Source organism: Xenia sp. Carnegie-2017, unplaced genomic scaffold (assembly GCF_021976095.1).
Source record: "Xenia sp. Carnegie-2017 unplaced genomic scaffold, XeniaSp_v1 HiC_scaffold_1, whole genome shotgun sequence".
Classification (NCBI taxonomy): Eukaryota; Metazoa; Cnidaria; class Anthozoa; order Malacalcyonacea; family Xeniidae; genus Xenia; species Xenia sp. Carnegie-2017.
Genome location: NW_025813402.1, coordinates 10,261,541 through 10,283,033, shown reverse-complemented (window position 1 = coordinate 10,283,033; position 21,493 = coordinate 10,261,541). Strand labels below are relative to the sequence as shown.

At 34.5% G+C, this 21,493-nt stretch overlaps 1 protein-coding gene and 1 long non-coding RNA gene across 2 annotated transcripts; both read left to right on the top strand.

The window, feature by feature from the left end:
• The first annotated feature begins 19,509 nt into the window (after positions 1 to 19,509).
• LOC124436013 lies at positions 19,510 to 19,802 on the top strand. Its single transcript, XR_006945210.1, has 3 exons — positions 19,510 to 19,541; positions 19,615 to 19,686; positions 19,763 to 19,802. It is a non-coding gene; the product is annotated as an uncharacterized LOC124436013 (long non-coding RNA).
• Positions 19,803 to 20,087: 285 nt separating this feature from the next.
• Positions 20,088 to 20,859, top strand: LOC124438907. The gene is made up of 4 exons (XM_046989105.1): positions 20,088 to 20,112; positions 20,191 to 20,319; positions 20,411 to 20,502; positions 20,644 to 20,859. The coding sequence occupies exons 1-4, from the start codon at positions 20,088 to 20,090 to the stop codon at positions 20,857 to 20,859; spliced, it is 462 nt and encodes a 153-aa protein (XP_046845061.1).
• The last annotated feature ends 634 nt before the right edge of the window (positions 20,860 to 21,493 follow it).

The following is a 21,493-nucleotide window of genomic DNA, read 5'->3' as shown; positions in this document are numbered from 1 at the left end:
AACCCGTAGAATACGAATGACGAACGTATATTGTATTAAAATTATTTCTTACCTTATTTCCTTTATATCCTGCTTAAAGGCATTAAAATTGTTGTCCATATGTGAATCAAAACCCATCAATTTTATGAAAAACAACTCTCCATAATACTAATCTATATACATTCTGGCCAGTTTATCTGGCTGGAGTAATGGCGGACGCAAAGATGCGCATTAAGGACTGGTACAAGTAGGCGACAGATTTTTCGCTGAGTGGCGCTTCTGTATATATCTATTCTGTGACTAAAGACAAAACCAAAACAACAAACTAATAACACAACGACTAAAATAAAACACTCGAATTTCATTAACGTAATCGATACACCCGAAACCATGACAACGCATCTTATACCATCCAATAATATCAACTCAACTACTAACCAACCAATCAGACGCTCCAAACGCCTACAAAATCTTTGTAAATAATATATGGTCACATTCTGACGAAGGCTCGAAGCACCGAGTTGAAAGCTTAATAAAATTTAAAACAAATCCAGAGAATCCTTATCATTATAATATATATATATATATATTGGTAAGGAGAAGAAAATACACAAAAACTACAATTTCATCCCGACAAGCCTGTTTCGTGATTGCTCACTCTTCAGAGATTTAATGAATAAAATACTTAAATGCTTATATATACAAGATGATGACGGAAGCTAGTGTATTAATCAAGGTGTATAGTTTCAAGTTAGATGACGGAAGTTAGAGTATTAATTACGGTGTATGGTTACAAATTACATAGGAGTGTTTTGGATCTATGGCGACAAGAGGAAATAAGTTCGTTGGATGTAATTTGTAACCATACACCGTAATTAATACTCTAACTTCCGTCATCTAACTTGAAACTATACACCTTGATTAATACACTAGCTTCGTCATCATCTTGTATATATATTTAAGCATTTAAGTATTTTATTCATTAAATTGAAGCATCACAAACAGGCTTGTCGAATAAATGTAGTTTTGTGTATTTTCTTCTCTTACAATATTTACGCTCTGCTCTCGGGCATCGAGCACTGTTTTATACGGAAAATCATAAATTATAAACTTCCTATATATATATATATATATATATAGAAATATGATACAGTGTGTTGATACTCAATCAATACATTACACACTAATTTCTCCATTAACAAAAGATCTCGCAGAATTATTTATCATAGCCACATCGCAAACTTATTTTCTTTCTTATAATTTATTTTATGACTAATTGACGGGATTGCAACGGGATCGCCATTTGCTCCTGTTTTAGCTAATCTTTCATGCTGCCATGAGAAAACTTGGAATACTGATTATAACGGAAATAAACCCTTTTCTACCAACGCTATGTTGATGATACTTTCTGCAGGTTTGAAAATAAAACTGATGCCAAACTTTTTGTTTGATTATCTCAACTCACGCCACCCTAACATTAAATTTGCTTTTGAGACAGAATAAACAAACCAAATTTCTTTCCTCGATATTCCTATTAAATCGACTAACAAATTGACAACCTCGGTTTTCACAAAAAACTTACACCGGTCTTCTTCGCACCTCGGTTTTACCTCCTTTCAATATAAATCTAGTATCATTAAAACTCTCATTGACCGTATTTATAAAATTAACAATACTAACGATGGCCTAAAGAATGACCTTGAACTTTCTTTTCCAACGCAATTCATTTCCACTTCACTTCATTGAGCGCATTTCTTAACGCACACATTAATAAAACACACACAATACCAAACAAAATGATACCGCCAATTCACCCAACCAGCAACATTTCTAATATCCTACTCAATTTTCCATACATATAACATTTCACGAATCCCCAAAGGAAACTATTTAATCTCACCAAACGCTTCTGTCATGACTAATTATTATTATTATTGTTATTATTATTATTATTATTATTATTATTATTATTGTTGTTGTTTTTTGTTGCCATAGTTAGACAGGTTGAATATGTATTTCTTACACCAATTGCTATTTTAACATCAGGTGGTATGGAGAAAGTAACTACTGTACACATAAACGACTAGCTGATTGGCTTGCACCAAAGAGTGCCATATGGCATCACGGAGTGTAAATGTTGTATGTTATCTTTTGCATCGTTAACATCCCAAAATATGCAATACCAGAAAGTCGATCTGCCTTCAATCGTGTATTTATGATTAGTATTGATCTGGGCTACTGGGAAGAGTCGACTTTCTTGCTGATTTCTCCTTACATAGCAAGCTGTTAAAACGACTACTGAGATATTTCAATATTTTCAAAATCTATGTAGCCATTCTCTTAGTTATTGTTTTGTAATAATTGCAGAGACAGGAACTTGAATACACATGATGTTAAGAGGCTTCTGAACATTCAATTTTTCTCACTCATTTATAAACATTCTTGTATGAGGAACATTTTGACCATTTATTTAAGCATTGAAATAGTGTCACACTTGATTTTGTAAACTTGTTAAGAATTCATAAAGGAAGTTACATTTTGTTTTATTTCATCCATTTTAAGGCAGACCTAATTAGTTTGCGTCTCAATCTAGAAATACCTGAACTTTCGCGTGGCGCGTATCCAGTAATCTTCATGCTAAATTCTTTTTGGGCGTGTCATTGAAGTGGAATAACTCAATAATTTTGTGATGTCTTAATGAGTAAAGACAAGTTGCTACATAAATACTCTATTTCATGTATTTGTTTGTATTTAAGTGCATTTACGCACATTGCTCAACAATGCTAAATATTGAGCACATGTTTAGTCAACATGGTGAGCGTTAGCACATAGCATTAGTATTTTACATATATACAGTTGCAAATGACATCCACTTCATAATAATCTTGTGTCGTTGCATTGTTCGTTGCGCACATCTGTATCTGCCTGCATCCGATTGGTCACACCAGATCGTTCGTGCTCAACAGTACCATGGCGTTATGATAGCTCATTATTTTCTTTATACCAAACAACTTTAGAGTGGTTTTCCCATTGCTTTGCATCCTAGTTTGAGGTTTTCACCCTCTTTGAGTAATATTGTTGCAGATGGATGACTTACAATTGTAGGTGGAACTGTAAACGATAAAGATAATAAACAAAATTAGATTTCCATAAACTAATGCCACTCAAAAAGCTTCAGGCGACATAGAAAAAAGCATTTTGTCGAAAAACACCTGTAACGCCTGCAGCGGTCGTATAAAAATTAAAATCACAACATTTATTGTAAAAATGGCAATCTTACAATGTTATATAGCGTAACGGAAAGCTAACTCTTAGGAGCTGAGAGGAAATCATAAAAATTATGATTCGAGTATTGGATTCGAAAAAACCGAGCAAATTATACCGATGATAAATGGAATTCCGATTAATCACACTAAATACTTGTGCTGTATCATTAGTGAAAAACTAATAAAAAACTTGTGAAAAACTTGCTATATAGCGACATTATAAAAGCTAACTCTTAGGAGCTGAGAGGAAATCATAAAAATTATGGTTCGAGTATTGGATTCGAAAAAACCGAGCAAATTATACCGATGATAAATGGAATTCAGATTAACCACTAAATACTTGTGCTGTATCATTAGTGAAAAGCTGCATTAAACAAACAATGAAAAAATATTACACAGTATGAGTTTTGTACTGTCTTTCAGAAATTGCTTGTTTTGAAACTAGTAGCTAGATTTGGTTGAAATGCGTCTTTTTTTACTTTCCTACACACTCCCCCTATCCCCAAAGTTGTGGAATGTAAAATGTAGCATGGCAATGACTTCGTTGTTAAAAATAGATAACAAACATGTTAAAAATATGTGTTCAATAAAATGCATTTTTGTTTGTTGTGGAAATTACCATAAATTCTACGACAGTTTAATTTGCAAAAGAAAGATGGTCGGTTGAGACAGATCTTTTGCGAATTTTGAGCACTGTTTGCTTGATTATTCAATTTAATAATGATGGAGGAAAATAAAGAAATGTTAAAATTTTGAAGCTCAAAGAGGCGAAACAACATAATCAAGAAGATCGATCAGAATTCGATCTTGAAGCACTAAAGAGACAGCAAATGTTAACTAACTTTAAGTAATTACCTCGCAGTAGGCAATCACGAATTGAGGTAACTGATGCTCAGACATCTAAGCTCAAAAGGCATTGGAGCAGTAAAGACAATAATGACAAAAATGTTAAGTTACGAGTCAAGAGGCGGCTCTTATAATCAAAGAAAGCGATCGATCAAGAAGAGATTCAGTCTTAGAAGCACTAAAGACAGCAAATGTTAACTAACTTTAAGTAATTACCTTGCGCAGTAGGCAATCGAATTGATGTGATGCCATCAGACATCTAAGCTCAAAAAAAGACATTGGAGGAACAGTAAAGAAGTAATGACAAAAAGGACAAGTTAATTTAAGCATAAAAAACAATTATATTACCTGTGATGAAAAGAAAGACAATAAAGTCCTCAAGAACTTGCACCAAGAACTCTGAAACATTTTCATATCATAGACTCTAATTGTCCTGGCTACTAATGACCACAATGTATACTTAATACACATTTTGCCGATATTAAAAGAATCTTGAAACAAAATCAATGTTAATTAATACGGCAGTAAAACAGCCCTGAAGAAAGTCTAATTTACTCAATCGGTAAAGACGGTGTGATTCGGGACTCACTTCTCAAAAGTATTCGTCAGCACTCGTTAACGAAATCAACAAGGACAAAACACTTGTAAAATGCTTTCCAAAGCGTGGTTATATATTGCGAAAAATTTTATTGAAAAATGAAACGTTTCTAACATAGAAATTACCGTTTTCAAGCATATCAAGAAACGATTTTTACCTCTGTGCCACCTGAATATCCGTCTATATATAATAACGTGGGGAAAAATTAGAGGAGAAATAAAATCGAGAAAACTTAAAGGATTTAGGTTTGCACATTTATTGTGCAATCCTATATTAATACAAATATAAACCATTGCATTGATTTGAAACATTATTAATGAAATTTCAAACATGCCTTTTGGCGATATTTAATACTGCTAGATAATCTTGGCTAAAGTTTACCCAATTTGTTAAATTCTATTTCATCATCAACTCTGGTCGTTTCAGAGTTGTACAGAATGAGAGATAGCACTGGGCATGCGTCAAGCACTTGTGTTGTCACGTACGAAGACCAGTGAACGTTTTGTTAAATACCGCAAAGGATTTCGGTTTCTCCGCCAAATTTCTTTCTTTTTTCTTGGTTTAGTGGTATGTGGTTAAGTAAAAACGAACAAGGATTCAGCTAATTAAAGATTTTTTGTTTACCGATTCAGTATCTATTAGTTTTAGTTTATCATTATGTCAGACAGTCTGACTACAAGAGTCGAGATGATGTTGCCCTCTTGGTTGACAAACCGCAAGAGCAGAATCTTTCTGATTCTGAATCAACAACGCTTATGAAAATATCAATTAACTTGCAGAAAGTATGAACACATAGAACATGTTATAACCTGAGTCTTGAAGTGGACAATAGACGTAACCGTAATCGAAAACAGACGGTTGAGTGTATCAGCATTAATTCCGCAACTCTTGCTGAACGTTCAAAGACGGATGTACACGATGACCATGCTGGTGCATCTAAAGCTTAAAAATACCTACTTAGCATCAGAAAAGCAACTAATTTGGCTTCCAGAAAGCAGCTACATTGATTGTCTCATACAAAGACAATAATTCTGCGGATGATGACGATGCCTAAGTATTCAGGGCTATGACAATGACAATGAAATTTGGTTTTAGACGAAGGAAAATATGATGAGAACAGTATGAGAAATTAGTGCATCTCTTTACTCCTCTGATCATCATGGGCTACCTTACAAATGAGCTTGCTCGGCTTGTAGATAATAAATTTGCCAATGAGTTTGACATTGAAAAGAGGAAAGCAGGGCCAGATTCACCATATGGCAGATGGGGCCGCACAAAGACCCACGTGTTGAGGGTTGCTTTACTTAGTTCTAATTTCTTTCGGCGCATTGGTGTATGGAAAAAAGGCCTCAGGGTGGAAGAATCCGCTCCTCACCTGGTTCACTAACACTCTTCATTTTTTTACGTTTATTTTACCGTGCATGTACAGACGTCTTCTGGAGAACAATATGGAAACTGTATTTTCAACTCTATCAAAATTATTGACCCTAAAAGATTTACTTATAAGGGTTGCTACTGCTGTAACTGTAAATGCAGATGAATTAACAGTCGGAAAAAATAAATCAGCCCATATTATAAAGGGCTATGTCCTCACCACGTACTCTATTGCACTCATTGGTCAAGATAATAAAGATAAGAAATTCTCTTTGGCAATGATCTGCCTAAAGTCTTACATGCTTTAACAAAACAAAACAGTTGTCGATAAGGTAACATCACAATATAGGAATAGATCATCCAATGGTCAATACTCTGCTCATTATTTGGTACACATCACAACGAGGGAGGAACCATCCTCTCCCCAATCTCGCCATTACAACACAGCATTGACAAATCAAGCAGTTTGAAATCAAATCAATCCATCCCAACTCAGGAAGAAGTTCATCGAAAATTACGCATGATGGCCTTACAGGTAATACAGTTCTCATAATTTATAACGAATTGTTTAAAGTCTTATTTTGAAAAATAACTGACTTCAACCACATCCACCAAATTCGATTGTTAAAGCTCACAGAATTCCTTGATAATGAGATGAAGCTTCCTACAAAAGGAGATGATAATTGAATGTGGTCATGAAACAAGAGATTTGATTCTTCAGGGTTCACAGTTCCAATAAAGGAGGCAGGGTACGATTTATTTTAAATCTGAAAAACTAAATTGCTACAAATGGAATCTGTTCATCATTAAAGGCCGGAAGACCGAAGAGAACTTTAACCTCAAAATAGAGTCTCAAAATGGAATCTGTCGATACTATTCAAAATTTATTACACTAACTGCTGGATGACAACAATTGACTCGAAAGATGCATATTACAGTATTCCAATTCATCCAAGATTTTGAAAATATCTACGTTTTGTTTACCATGGAAAACTTGCCAATATACACTTTTTCAAATGGTTATCTATATGCCGAGAAAGTTTACTAAATTATTAAAGCCAATATTAGCACATATTTGCTTGCAAAACTATATCATAAGTGAGTATCTTGACGATTTCTACCAACAGGATAATACATACGATGGATGTGTTTCTAATGTAATGAACATCTTACAGTTTTTGATGATGGCCTTCAGTCTCATGACAGAGATCAGTCTTGATTCCCAAACAACATTGTAGTTTTAGGCTTTATTGTTGACAGTGTAATAAAGACTCGAAAATTGACTAGGGATAAAATAGCCATATTTTTAAATTAGTTAAATATCTTTAACAAACACACAAAATTAAGATCTGGATTGTGGCCCAATTGATTGGATTGGCTACAAGAATCTGTCTTCACCTATTGATGTTGTTCTGCAATCTGACGCATTATCAAGAGGTTCTGGTGCGTTATGGGTGATAGGTCCTCTGGGGGATGGTCAGCAGGAAGCCTATAGCATGTCTCCGAGTTTGAATGTTTCCCTTGCTAACATTGTTTTAAATTTCATTGTTAAAATAAACACGTAAAATCTGAAAGACAATACCACTCAGTTATCAACCATATGGATACCCTTCACAGTCATTAATATCACTCTGTTCCTATTAAGATTTGGAATTTTAACCCTTTAACCTCAAACCAAAAATCTAAGCCTAACCCTGTCTCCCATTTTTAGTTGCATTTTAGGGGCCTCCAAAATATCATTCAAGACAGTGGCTTGGGATAATGGTTGTGCCAAATTTGCCAGCCCAACATACTATCCCTGTAAAAGCATATAATTTTACCACAAGCAGAATGTGAACCGTCGAATCACTTATAATCAGTATGGCGTAATAGCAGAAAAACACGGTCGGGCTCACGAGGCGCCACCATGGTTGGCGCCGAGCGAAACCGAATTTAGACTCCTAGAACGTGGAAACGGTATAAACAAATGCGTGATATTTATGCAGGAAATAGAACCATTTTGGTTAATTTAAATTGCCGAAGGATCTTATATAAAGCAGAGAAACAGTTCAAAATAGTTGCAGATATGTGATTTATTTTCTCAACACCATACATAAATAGATACCTATGTACATCTTGTAAAGAAACTTTGACAAAAGAACCGAAAAAGGCTCAGATTTGTCATCAACAACTATCAAAAGTTGTGATGAAATTGTCGTGCTGAAATGACAATCATCATTGACTGCATTAAAAAGTTCCCGGAAAAATTCTCACATGCCATGGACGTAAGACATCATCAGCTTGCTATCAGCCATATATGAATACCTATTTGTATAAGAAAGCAAGTCTTCGTGGTTTTTCAATGAACTTTTTACCCTCATCATGCAATGTTTGGCGTCTTTTTCTCTGACAGTATGTCTTTGTGAATGGAACCAAAGAGAACTAAAACGTCCTTGGCTCATAGTATTTCTAAGATAATTTTTACCCTCTTCAAACAAGAAAAATGACCTCTCAACTGAAGCACTTGTAATTGACAAAACCCCATTTATCTTTAACAGTTTTAACTTCTGGAATACTAGATTGATAATGGAACTGAAAAATATATTTCAATAATTCACCGCATGAATCACAGTGAAAGTCTTTATCTCTGTAAATAAAACAAAGTTGGCTAACTAGCATTGGTATGTCAAACATATCATAAACCTCCTTTAGAAGATTTATCTTTTCTGAGGGCACTTCACCTTTCCACATCTTAAACACCCTAGGGTTAACAAGGTCAAAAATCTAAAACGCCCCATATCCTGAAATCGCTCAGTCAGCATAGTCACAATTGTGTCAAGAATTTAAAAATACATTTGTTTGTAATTATGCCATTGGTCATACCTGGTTACTGGTGGTCCCTACTCAACAGCCAGGTCATACACCTGACAATATTCTGTATCATTTCTCAGAGAAGCAACAAAGGCCTTGAATCTCTCAAACCTACTCATTCCATAATGAAAGTCAGTGTCCTTGTCTTGCAAGATAGAATAAAGTATGGATGACTGCCCAAGAATTCTCTGGAAAACATGTACCAAGAAACAAAACAAGAAGCCATTAAGGTAGCAAGTAAACCAGTAACCTTACTTAACGTTTCATCATCAACCTATTGGATTATCAGTAAGATTTTCAAATATGTCTATCAGTTTCTCATAGTTAGAATGTAAGACATTGATGACATGAGCCCTATAATACCATCTTATCACCAGGACTAGGAAACAAGCCTATGAGATGATAGTAAAGCTTTTCTTTAGGGAAATTGCTAGTAAAGGTGCAGAAAGCACTAATATTAACAAAGAAAATCTTAACAGGTGAGATGGAGGATGCAGCTTGACATAATCTTAGATTTAGTCTATGGGCAGCACAGTGAACAAATTGAGCATAAGGATAATCCTGCTGAACTTGAGCTTGAACACCATTGAGATGACCAGACATAACAGATGCACCATCATAAGTCTGTCCAATAAATTTCTCTTTCACAGTATTGTATTGACTTAACTTACCCTTAAATACTGATGATATAGCAGTTGCAGTCCTATCACAACTAACATCAACAAACCCAAGCTGTCTTTCAATGACACTTTCCCCTTTGTCCATTCGAACAATTACACTCAATTCTTTGGTAAAACATCAGTTGCCTCATCAACCTGTATAGTTAAGAAAGTGCAGCAATATATTTCCTTTAAAATATCCTCTATTATCTTATCAAGACAATCAATCAAATCATTCTGAAATCAGGAGAGACTCCAGTAAACCGCCCTCCCCAGCAAGGTGGGTTTCAGCAAGCCTTCCATAGTAATCGCCTTTCAAAAACAGAATCCATCTGGCAAAACTTTCAAGTAGCTCTCTATAATTTCCTCTATTCATGCTGCTTTTAGTTCATCATGCCCCTAAATGCAAGCTCTTGCCTAGACAAGTATAAAACAGCTTCTGTTATGGTTAAAACATTTCCTGTTTTGCCTTACCTCCTCGTTATGACAATGAATCTCTTCACGTCTAGTTTGTGACATGCAGTCAGTAGGGCTGAAAACCGTAGGTCTTCAGGTCTTGGCACCCATGTTGCGATTTTGCCTTCTCATGCTTCTTACAATCGGATGGAAATTCTTCATGTTTTGAATCCCGTCTGCGTCCATGAAGATGACGATCAGGGCAAAAATAAAGACAAGGCCAACAGAACAATGCATTTTTTCTGAGCTACCACAAAGCCAATCTTTCTTCAGTACCAACTTTCTGAAAGCTTCTATTGCCTGTAGTCGCTTGTAAATTTGGAATTGGCCGCTGCTTGCAGAGTATATTTTGCTCGCCTGATTGTCGAATAGAAAAAGGGTTTCTTTTGTAGTTCACTTATTATATCGATTTCATTAGCCGAAGCCATTGTAATGTAAAGTTATCGATTTCGTAAGTTTCGAAAGCTCAAATTCAAGTCACGCTTTTGAAAATGAGCCCGACTAGATGTTGTTAAAAGCTTGAGTGTGTTCACAGCTACTCTCAACCAATCAGATTAAAGATATTCCCACTATAGATTTTACTACTTGGTCGGGCTGAATTTTCAGAGCCCGACTAGATGTTGCGAAACAGCGCATTTGAGTTTGCTCAGTTGCTGTCAACCAATCAGATTTGCAGATAATCCCACTATAGATTTTACTATTTAGTCCGGCTGAATTTTCAGAGCCCGACTAAACTGCTTAATGCCTGGCACTAGCACTAGAAATGCACTAGTCATTGTTGCTAAGTAACGTTTAAAAATATGATAATTTTGCTAATAACGACGCAATTTGACAAATATTACACTAATAGACTGTGGATTATTCAAAAGAGTCGCAGAATTTAAAAATTTTCCGCGAATCAATTTTAAAAAGAAAACAAATTTTTTCATTTTGGGGAAAATATTTGGTCGGGCTGGGCCCGACCAGCCAGACTCCCTTCTTCACATCACTGCTTATAATACCATCCCACCTCCATCAACACCACCCTCTTCACCAGATTCTTGGCATCTGGCGAAAACTTCTGAATCACTTCACTATTAGAGTCAAATATGGACTTTCTGGTTCCGCTGTTGTGAATTTGCGTAAGGGATTGAACTTCGCGTCTTTTTGCTTTTGTCAGCATCAAATGGAGCATCTTTCTTAAGATTTCGACGTAGCAGTTTAAGTAACCTTGATTTTAGTCCACTTGCTAGAAGATAATCATAGCACCATTTAAATCCACTTATTATTTCAGTGTCTGATTGTGATATGCTGTTCTCTCTTGTAGCTTTATAAACTTCATAACTTTGCTTATGCAAACTCGTACCCTCACCTTCTTTTTGCTACCACCACGACCGGTGAGTTTAAAGGTGTTGGCTCATCAGTTTTCTATCCGCGTGTTTGTTGTTTCTCCAAGTCTTTTTCTAACATGGAATGGTACTCGTCGGTGAGGTTGTGCGACAGGTTGTATATCTTTACCCACGTAACAAGATGGACTTGAAACCTTTCAGTTTTTCCCAGTCATGAAAGACTTCTTGATGCTTTGTCAACTAACTCTTCCCTTCACTTCTACTTTGTTGCTTTTCTATTTTTCAACGAGTTGGTTATTTGACTTTATATTTCCTTCTATCGATGCAGCTATTTGAACTGGCCCAATTTTGAGCCCAAGTTTTCCAAATTATAGATAACCCGTATTCCATTGACATTAAAAAATGTCTAAGCCGTACATTTTATTTGATTCAACTATGTTTTTCCATATGTGAGTAGTTTTTGACACGTAGAAAAGGGTTTTCAGTCGCTTCCAGCAATTCTGGTTTTCTTCAGTCTATTTGAAATTTCTTGATCCAAAGGTTTACGCATGGGCCATATCTGCCATGGTATTTCTGTAATACGGTTAATTTTAAATTTAAATTTTAGCAATTTTAGTTGACCTGTTAATCTTAGAAAATGCATATTCATATCCATACTTGGTTCAGATCATAGCTTCTTTCATGATATTCTATTGACGAAGTCTGGTTTGGTTGAGTTTCATTTCTCCGTTCGTTTTATCAATTCAGTACGATGATTTGAAAAGTTTTGTTGCGTCTCTGTTCTTCTTCGATTCTCGGGCAAAATATTTGGAAGTGATTCACTTTAAGCACTGTCGACATTTCTTCTCAAGGCTTGCAGCTGTTCTTCTCTGGGCGATGTTCACGATCATAAAATCTGCCTTGCTTTTCGTTGAATATTCCACAGATTTTCGTTTAAACAGCTTAAATTTATGAAAATTTGATTCGTACTTTCAATGCTTTGCTTTGGTTTTGATAACTTTAACGTTTTTCCAATTTGCAGTAGTTTCTCCATGTCATTTTGGGGTCTTGCTTAGCTCTCTCTTTTCTTTTCTTTTATCTCTGTTTTCATCATGAAATTCACTTCTTGAGTTCTTATCTTACCACCATATGATAAATGTCTTAGCATGATAAGATATTTAGTGGAATATTTTGGAAAACAGCAGATCTCTGAAATTCTCAACAGCTTCGATAATTTTGTAAAATCTCATGGACTAGTACCAGAAACAGCATCGCTTGCTAAAGCAAATCTGTGGACATGGCTGGGGTAGACGTCAAAAGTTTAAAGTCACAACACACGGCATAGTGCTTCCTATCTCGCTGAGAGTCAGTTGAAATGCAAAGATACAAATTCACATAGCTGTTTAGAGTCCAAATGAAAACACTTTTCAACGTTTTTTAAAAAGCCATATGAATATAATTTTAGCTATTAAAACGCTATTTTGCAATCAGCTCCGGCAAATTAAGATCTTAAACCTTTCTATTGATTGAATATTTGTTAATTATAGACTTATTGTTGATGGGTTATGTTATTTTACTTTGACCTAAGCCGACTTGTTGATTTGTACGAATAAATTTATCAAATTAGTTAGAAATCTCATTTACATACAAATCTGGAACAGACAGAGTTAATTAAAATGAAATTTAACGGAACATACAGACTTACCTTAGTTTGGTTATAATTCTATAGATCATCAACTAGTGAAAGAACTGTACCCTCCTGCTAAAGTCTTGTATGTCTGACCCACCCTTAGATAGTTAGTGTTATACACTGAATAGGTATGACTCTTAAGAATTGTTGACGCATGCGCAGGTTCTCTCTCATTCTGTGTTCCATGTTAATGACAGTGCGTGACCTCCTGGTGGGAAGGAGTTTTAGGACAGAGAACACAGCACGCTCGATCGATAAATGAGAATTTTTGTTCTAACAGCGTATTTAAGATTTAGGCATCAAAGCCCTTCATAATCATTGCATTCTGTACAAGCTCTTTCATAAGTTCATGATTTATAATAGAGTTATAATCAATCTTTAACTTAAGAATTAAGTCTCGTTTAATTTTTAAATTTTGTCTTATTCCAATTGTGTTATTGACAATCTATTATGCATATTAATGTTTCTTGTTGCTAAGTTGCTGATTTCAATTGGCCTTAACTGATTTAGTGAAATAAGTTATCGTGCGTATTAATTAATAATTAGATAACATTCTGTACATGTATACAATTATGAAAGCAAAAGCAACAACGTTTATCCGACAACGGCGTATTGAAACATCGCGAAAAGACTGGGATGAGCATGACGTTCCCGCGTATATTTAAAACAGTTAAGCAAAGTTCGAAAGCGGCGGTAGAAAGTGAACTCTTTTTCATGTCTTCGTTTAAACAATACGAAACTTTGTCTTGTGCTTTTTGAAGAAGGTTACATTACAGAATATATGAATTGATCATATTGTACAAGGCATAAATCAAAGGAACCCAGAGCTTCCATTCAAAAATTATAGGCCATTTTGTTTAGATAATAAGTGAGGATGAATGTAAAGGTAGAATTCCGAGCCAACAAAGACGATTTGATTTTCCTCCAACAAAATCTTAGAAAATCCTAAAATAGTCAAGTATACAAAGGACAACATGTTCAGGACTGGAGGGGCTATGCATTCTTTTAAAATCGTCTTGCTTATTGTCGATTTTCATACATGATTGGCAGATTTGGGCAGTTCCTGGTTGTGTATGATTGCAAAATACCATCATTGACACTTTATTTATAATTATCATAGCGAAAAGTTACAGAATGGAACCATGATCTTTTAAGCCCAGAAAATGGGACATGCAATTATCCATGAAAAAGGCACCTTATGTTGCACGGCTTTATGTGGGCAGTCAGACCAATTTCACGGCCAACAAAACATCAGCGAATTGTTTACAATGGCCATAAAAGTTCATCATGCAGTTCCAGGAGTGTGGCATTGCCAAATGGTTTGATTGCACATATTTTTGGTCAGTTGGTATGCTTATATTATTTAAATGAAAATATTGGTACACACTATATTGTACAAGCAAAACAGTCTATAACTCAGGCAAATGCTCTATATTACAGAGAAAAAACTTGATGTGGTATGTGGCTGACTCAAACTTCCTTCAGAATGGAACAAATGCTTTTCTGTGGATGGGAGACCATTATGCATATATATGGGGATCGCTTATCCCTAGAGGATTATCTACAAGCTCCTTTTCGGCATGGGGTATCACCGACAGAATGAAAGATTCAACAAGCAAATAAGTTCAGTTAGAGTGTCATGTTGGAATGGTTATTTGGAGATGAGATCAACTCATTCCGGTTCATGGACTTCAAAAACCTCAAAATAAGAGTCCTAGAAGTAGTGTTGGGAAAGCATATATTGTCTGTGCGTTGTTAAAGTCACTCACTTGCATGTATGGAAATATAACAACAAGTTTTTTCAGTTAGATCCTCAACGGAAATTGCTATAACTGATTAATGAATGCCAAAATGACTCATTATTAAACTTGCACTAATTCATTAAGTATGTAACTGTTAGTAAAACTGGGGTAAGTGAGAAAGTTATTATAATTCAAATAACAAAACATTAAAGTTCATAGTTACACAGATTGCTAAAACACAACAGTTAAGAATTCTTTCCATACAAGTGACAGCTTCTTCGCACTTTGTCGAACCTCTGAATAATGTCAAGAAATGCTGTTGACAATTGCTGTTGCTGCTGAAGAAGTAAAGCTTTCTCCATCATTTTAAGATTTTTTTGTTTATCATTTTCAGACTTCTGTTTGTTATGTAGCTGCTTCGTTCAATTGATTTTGTATTTCTTGCTCATTTCGCTTTTTCAGTTCTGCACGACGGATTTCAATTTCCTTGCTTGATCTTTCTCAAATATTCGACTAACTCTGGCGCGGCGTACTCTCTTAAACGGCATCAAGAGTTTTGCCCATCAGATTTTCTCTTGCTTGTTTCGCCCATTCGTTCCACAGACTGTCATCCTTATATCAATAGCATTGCATTTTCTTTTGCTTTTGAACTGATGCTACCTCAAGTGTCCTCTTTGGCACAACTCTTCAATCAAACTTTCTTTCGGACAGTTTGATGAACTTGTCATTGCCGCCCTTTCTTCTTCGCGCATCTTCTGCTTGAACTTGCCAAAGCTCGCGGTCTCGAACACTTCTCTTGTCTTTTAAAGTAAAGACTGGCGCTTCCGTTTTATTAAGTTTTCGACAATAGAATCCCATACTAATCCCCGATTAAGAGCTTCCCTTTGTATTGAAACAGATCACTAACCATCATTTCTCTCATCAACAATAATGTTGCTCATCTCTCCCTCCATTTTCTTTTGAATTGTCAGCCATAATTTTAGGAGTTTTAGCATAGAAATAGTAGGACTAGATTGCTAACGAGCATACATACTTTAAGATATATGTATCATAATTTCTGGCATATACAACCACAAATACAACCATCAAATTGAGGGTCTCCGCTGACCTAACGACAACTGGACTAATCAGTAGAAAAGACTCCTTGCTAGATATTGCGCATGGCGACACATGACAAAAGTGGCATTTTGTGTACTTACTATAATAATATATAACCATGCCTAAAAAGTTTTATTAGAGAGACATTAATAGTTTAAGTTTAAACGAGTGATAAGAAGGCAAAAGTGTTAAAGTGTTTAAAAAATGTGGTAGAAATATAAAGTATGCCAGTTTTCGGCATATATAACCATGGTCGTAAAACGTTTTATTACAGAGATCTTGTTAGTTTGAGTTAAACGAGTGATGAGAGGCTAAGTGTTAAAGTGTTTAGAAAAAATGGTAGAAATATTAAGTATGCCAGTTTTCGGCATATATAACCATGGTCGTAAAAACGTTTTATTACAGAGATCTTGTTAGTTTGAGTTTAAACGAATGATGAGAAGGCTAACAGTGTTAAAGTGTTTAGAAAAATGTGGTAGAAATAAAAGTATGCCAGTTTTCGGCATATATAACCATGGTCGTAAAAACGTTTAATTACAGAGATCTTGTTAGCTTGAGTTTAAACGAGTGATGAGAAGGCCAACAGTGTTAAAGTGTTTAGAAAAATGTGGTAGAAATATAAAGTATGCCAGTTTTCGGCATATAACCATGGTCGTAAAATGTTTTATTAGAGAGACTTGTTAGTTTGAGTTTAAACGAGGAGTGAGAGAACTAACAGTGTTAAAGTGTTTGAAAAATGTTAGAAATATAAAGTATGCCAGTTTTCGGCATATATAAATGGTCGTAAAACGTTTTATTACAGAGATCTTGTTATTTTGAGTTTAAACGAGTGATCAGAATGCTAACAGTGTTAAAGTGTTTAAAAGAATGTGGTAGAAATATAAAGTATGCCAGTTTTCATATATAACCATGGTCGTAAAAACGTTTTATTACAGAGATCTTGTTAGTTTGAGTTTAAACGAGTGATGAGAAGGCTAACAGTGTTAAAGTGTTTAGAAGAATGTGGTAGAAATATAAAGTATGCCAGTTTTGGCATATATAACCATGGTCGTAAAATGTTTTATTAGAGATCTTGTTAGTTTGAGTTTAAACGAGTGATGAGAAGTCTAACAGTGTTAAAGTGAATGTGGTAGAAATATAAAGTATGCCAGTTTTCGGCATATATAACCATGGTCGTAAAACGTTTTATTACAGAGATCTTGTTAGTTTGAGTTTAAACGAATGATGAGAAGGCTAACAGTGTTAAAGTGTTTAGAAAATGTGGTAGAAATAAAAGTATGCCAGTTTTCGGCATATATAACCATGGTCGTAAAACGTTTAATTACAGAGATCTTGTTAGTTTGAGTTTAAACGAGTGATGAGAAGGCTAACAGTGTTAAAGTGTTTAGAAGAATGTGGTAGAAATATAAAGTATGCCAGTTTCGGCATATATAACCATGGTCGTAAAACGTTTTATTACAGAGATCTTGTTAGTTTGAGTTTAAACGAGTGATGAGAAGGCTAACAGTGTTAAAGTGTTTAGAAAAATGTGGTAGAAATATAAAGTATGCCAGTTTTCGGCATATATAACCATGGTCGTAAAACGTTTTATTACAGAGACTTGTTAGTTTGAGTTTAAACGAGTGATGAGAATGCTAACAGTGTTAAAGTGTTGTGGTAGAAATATAAAGTATGCCAGTTTCGGCATATATAACCATGGTCGTAAAACGTTTTATTACAGAGATCTTGTTAGTTTGAGTTTAAACGAGTGATGAGAAGCCTAACAGTGTTAAAGTGTTTAGAAGAATGTGGTAGAAATAAAGTATGCCAGTTTCCATATATAACCATGGTCGTAAAACGTTTTATTACAGAGATCTTGGTTTGAGTTTAAACGAGTGATGAGAAGGCTAACAGTGTTAAAGTGTTTAAAAGAATGTGGTAGAAATATAAAGTATGCCAGTTTTCGGCATATATAACCATGGTCGTAAAAATGTTTTATTACAGAGATCTTGTTAGCTTGAGTTTAAACGATTGATGAGAAGGCTAACAGTGTTAAAGTGTTTAGAAGAATGTGGTAGAAATATAAAATATGCCAGTTTTCGGCATATATAACCATGGTCGTAAAAACGTTTAATTACAGAGATCTTGTTAGTTTGAGTTTCGAGTGATGAGAATGCTAACAGTGTTAAAGTGTTTAGAAGAATGTGGTAGAAATATAAAGTATGCCAGTTTTCGGCATATATAACCATGGTCGTAAAAACGTTTTATTACAGAGATCTTGTTAGTTTGAGTTTAAACGAGTGATGAGAAGGCTAACAGTGTTAAAGTGTTTAGAAGAATGTGGTAGAAATATAAAGTATGCCAGTTTTCGGCATATATAACCATGGTCGTAAAAAAGTTTTATTAGAGAGACAATGTTAGTTTGAGTTTAAACGAATGATGAGAAGGCTAACAGTGTTAAAGTGTTTAGAAAAAATGTGGTAGAAATATAAAGTATGCCAGTTTTCGGCATATATAACCATGGTCGTAAAAACGTTTTATTACAGAGATCTTGTTAGTTTGAGTTAAAACGAGTGATGAGAAGGCTAACAGTGTTAAAGTGTTTAGAAAGTGGTAGAAATATAAAGTATGCCAGTTTTCGGCATATATAACCATGGTCGTAAAATGTTTTATTACAGTGATCTTGTTAGTTTGAGTTTAAACGAGTGATGAGAAGGCTAACAGTGTTAAAGTGTTTAGAAAAATGTGGTAGAAATATAAAGTATGCCAGTTTTCGGCATATATAACCATGGTCGTAAAATGTTTTATTACAGAGATCTTGTTAGTTTAGTTTAAACGAGTGATGAGAGGCTAACAGTGTTAAAGTGTTTAAAGAATGTGGTAGAAATATAAGTATGCCAGTTTCGGCATATATAACCATGGTCGTAAAAATGTTTTATTACAGAGATCTTGTTAGTTTGAGTTTAAACGAGTGATAAGAATGCTATTAGTGTTAAAGTGTTTAGAAAAATGTGGTAGAAATATAAAGTATGCCAGTTTTCGGCATATATAACCATGGTCGTAAAAAAATTTTATTAGAGAGACAATGTTAGTTTAAGTTTAAACGAGTGATATGAAGGCTAACAGTGTTTGTGTTTATAAATAACAGTGTTACAACAGTGTTTAAGGAAATAGTATGTGCGTAGTTTAGTTTATCAATGTATCCTTTCCCACACGGCTAAGAGCCAAGAAACAGTTATTGACGTTAATTAAATTTCCTATGTACCATATATAGCTTAAACAGAGGAACTACTCCGACCAATAATAATATTTGTTATTTGTAATAAAGACTATAAATACTGCTCTGTAAAATAATAAAATCAGTTCGATCATTAAGTTCACTCGTGGTTGTTACCGAAGGTATATATATACTAAGAAAGAGATATGGCGAGTAACTCGAACTCAACAATTAGGAATACTTCTATAACTTTGAAAATACAATGAAGACAAATTCGCGGGAGAGACACGTGTGAAAGAGTCAGAGACCGGTATATAATATAATCTCTTTCCTGTTATATTGATAAATATTTCAATAATAATGATTCGTTATTTATGGCATAAAGTTTATGTCACATAATAATTCGTTTAGAGGAAAAGAGTTAATCAGCAAAATGAAAGTTTGAATGCATACAAAATGAGAAAGCGTCTAGTAAAGCGCGTTTTGCTTTTGTATTTTTTATTTTGTATTTTGATAATATTTTATGTAATTTCATGATTTTAGATTGATCAAGTGTCCCAGTCTAATCGAATCGGTCCTCTTGTTTTATTATATTTGGATGGGAACGGAAATGTTCGAACAGCAGGTTATTGATTTTTGAGTTCACTACTTGAACACGCATATGTTTAACTGTATTGAAATAAACCCATTCTGTGTTGTAGGAAGTCCTGGATTGCGCGAAGATGTGTTGGACGTTGCCAGCCATATAGTATGCAAATATATTGAAAACGATTTGAGGTCTTCAACAACGTCATCTGGTGAATACTGTTACTGCTTTTTTAATTCTCTGATATTAAAAATAAGCATCACTGTTATATATATATCATCATTTGACATATACAATTGTGAAGTTTAAAATATCTATATAGCAAACAATGAAAACGTATTGAAGTCGAAAAGTTCGACCTGATTTAATCGACCCTGAAGCTTTTGATGAAATAGAAGAGGAAATGGTCGTGTGAAGAACTCAGAAACCTCGTGCTTAATATGGTTCTTCCATTAGCATTTTCAGGCACAAACATGTTTCATTTTAAATAAGTTTCATGTTTGTAAAACATAAGCAGAGACAAATATTTCTATACTGCTGCAGGGTCTAAGGGAGGAAACAAATGGCCTGTAGCCCGAATTAAAAATTTTTGGTCCAAAGCAGAACAACCATCTTTTTGGCCGTTACACATACCGTTTTGTTCACCATCAGCAAGAAAAGAGATTCCACTAGGTTTAATTAATGATTTATTTATGTCTTTTATTTTATGTCTATTTATTTATGTTTTCTAAACCATGTTTAAAATTGATTGCAATTCTTCCAGATGGCAACAACGATAAGAAAATTTTCAGGAAAGTTCTCAACAAGGCAGAACTAACCGAAATCGTCCTTTCCTATTGGAATTACATTACAGACGTAAGATAATACTTTGAATAATCAAATGTAAAAATGTAAAAAAAAAAATTGTCCTAAAAGAATACGTCAATTGTATTTTTAATACGTTCTCCACACTTTATGTGATTATTACACATCCTATTAATAAATTGATGTGTACAGTTTAATGAAGAAAACATCGAAGAAGAGTACCAAGACATGGAAAAAGAAACTGATATAGAGGAAATAAACGAGGAGAAAGCGGACGAGTTCAAACAAGAAAAAGAAGTGGTAGAAGAATTCAAGATGAAGATATGGACTACGAGCACAACAAAGAGAAATATCTTAAAGAAGAAGGAAACGAAGAAGACGAAATGGGACCAGAGGAACATTTCATGATGCAACAAAAGGAATGAGATTAATATTTAGATATCTTTTTCTTCACCATCAAATCTTATGTGCAATTTCTGAATTTAGACGAAAGCGCAGACCTAAATATCAAAGATATGTATGAAAAGGTAAATTTGAGTTTTCACATGACGAAAGTTAAGATCTATATGTATCAAGATAAACAATACGCAATTAATATAGTAATTCTTACTTCTCTGGAAGACTTTGCAAAGTGTTTTATACGACAGTGGATCATTTTAGGGGAAATATGTGGTATAGTTTCTGGATTCAGGATGGCAAATATGAGCTACAATTGTGAAATTTGTCAGGAATTGTTGCAATCATAAAGTCATCATCAACCTGTAACTCATGCATTAAGGTTCACATTTAAAGTTTATACTTAATTATTTTAAAACATTTTACTTGTGATTACGTATTTATTTTATAGATCGAGTAAGATGGAAGCGATGGGTTTGCCTCAAGGCTATGATGCCAGTGAGCCAGGAAATATCTTTGAGGCGCTTAGTACGGATCCTGACAGGTTGAAACTTGATGCTTTCCTGTACGGAATTTCCCATCAACATCATTTAGCACTAGAGGTGACTTTTGCTCTACCTAAAAAATTTACTTAATAATACATTAT

Bases quoted from the DNA above. Each gene is read 5' to 3' on its own strand.
- LOC124438907 (XM_046989105.1), top strand. From the start codon at position 20,088: ATGGTTCTTCCATTAGCATTTTCAG. The intron at 20,320-20,410 runs GTTTAATTAATG...CAATTCTTCCAG, and splicing joins AAGAAAAGAGATTCCACTAG to ATGGCAACAACGATAAGAAA. The intron at 20,503-20,643 runs GTAAGATAATAC...TGATGTGTACAG, and splicing joins ATTGGAATTACATTACAGAC to TTTAATGAAGAAAACATCGA.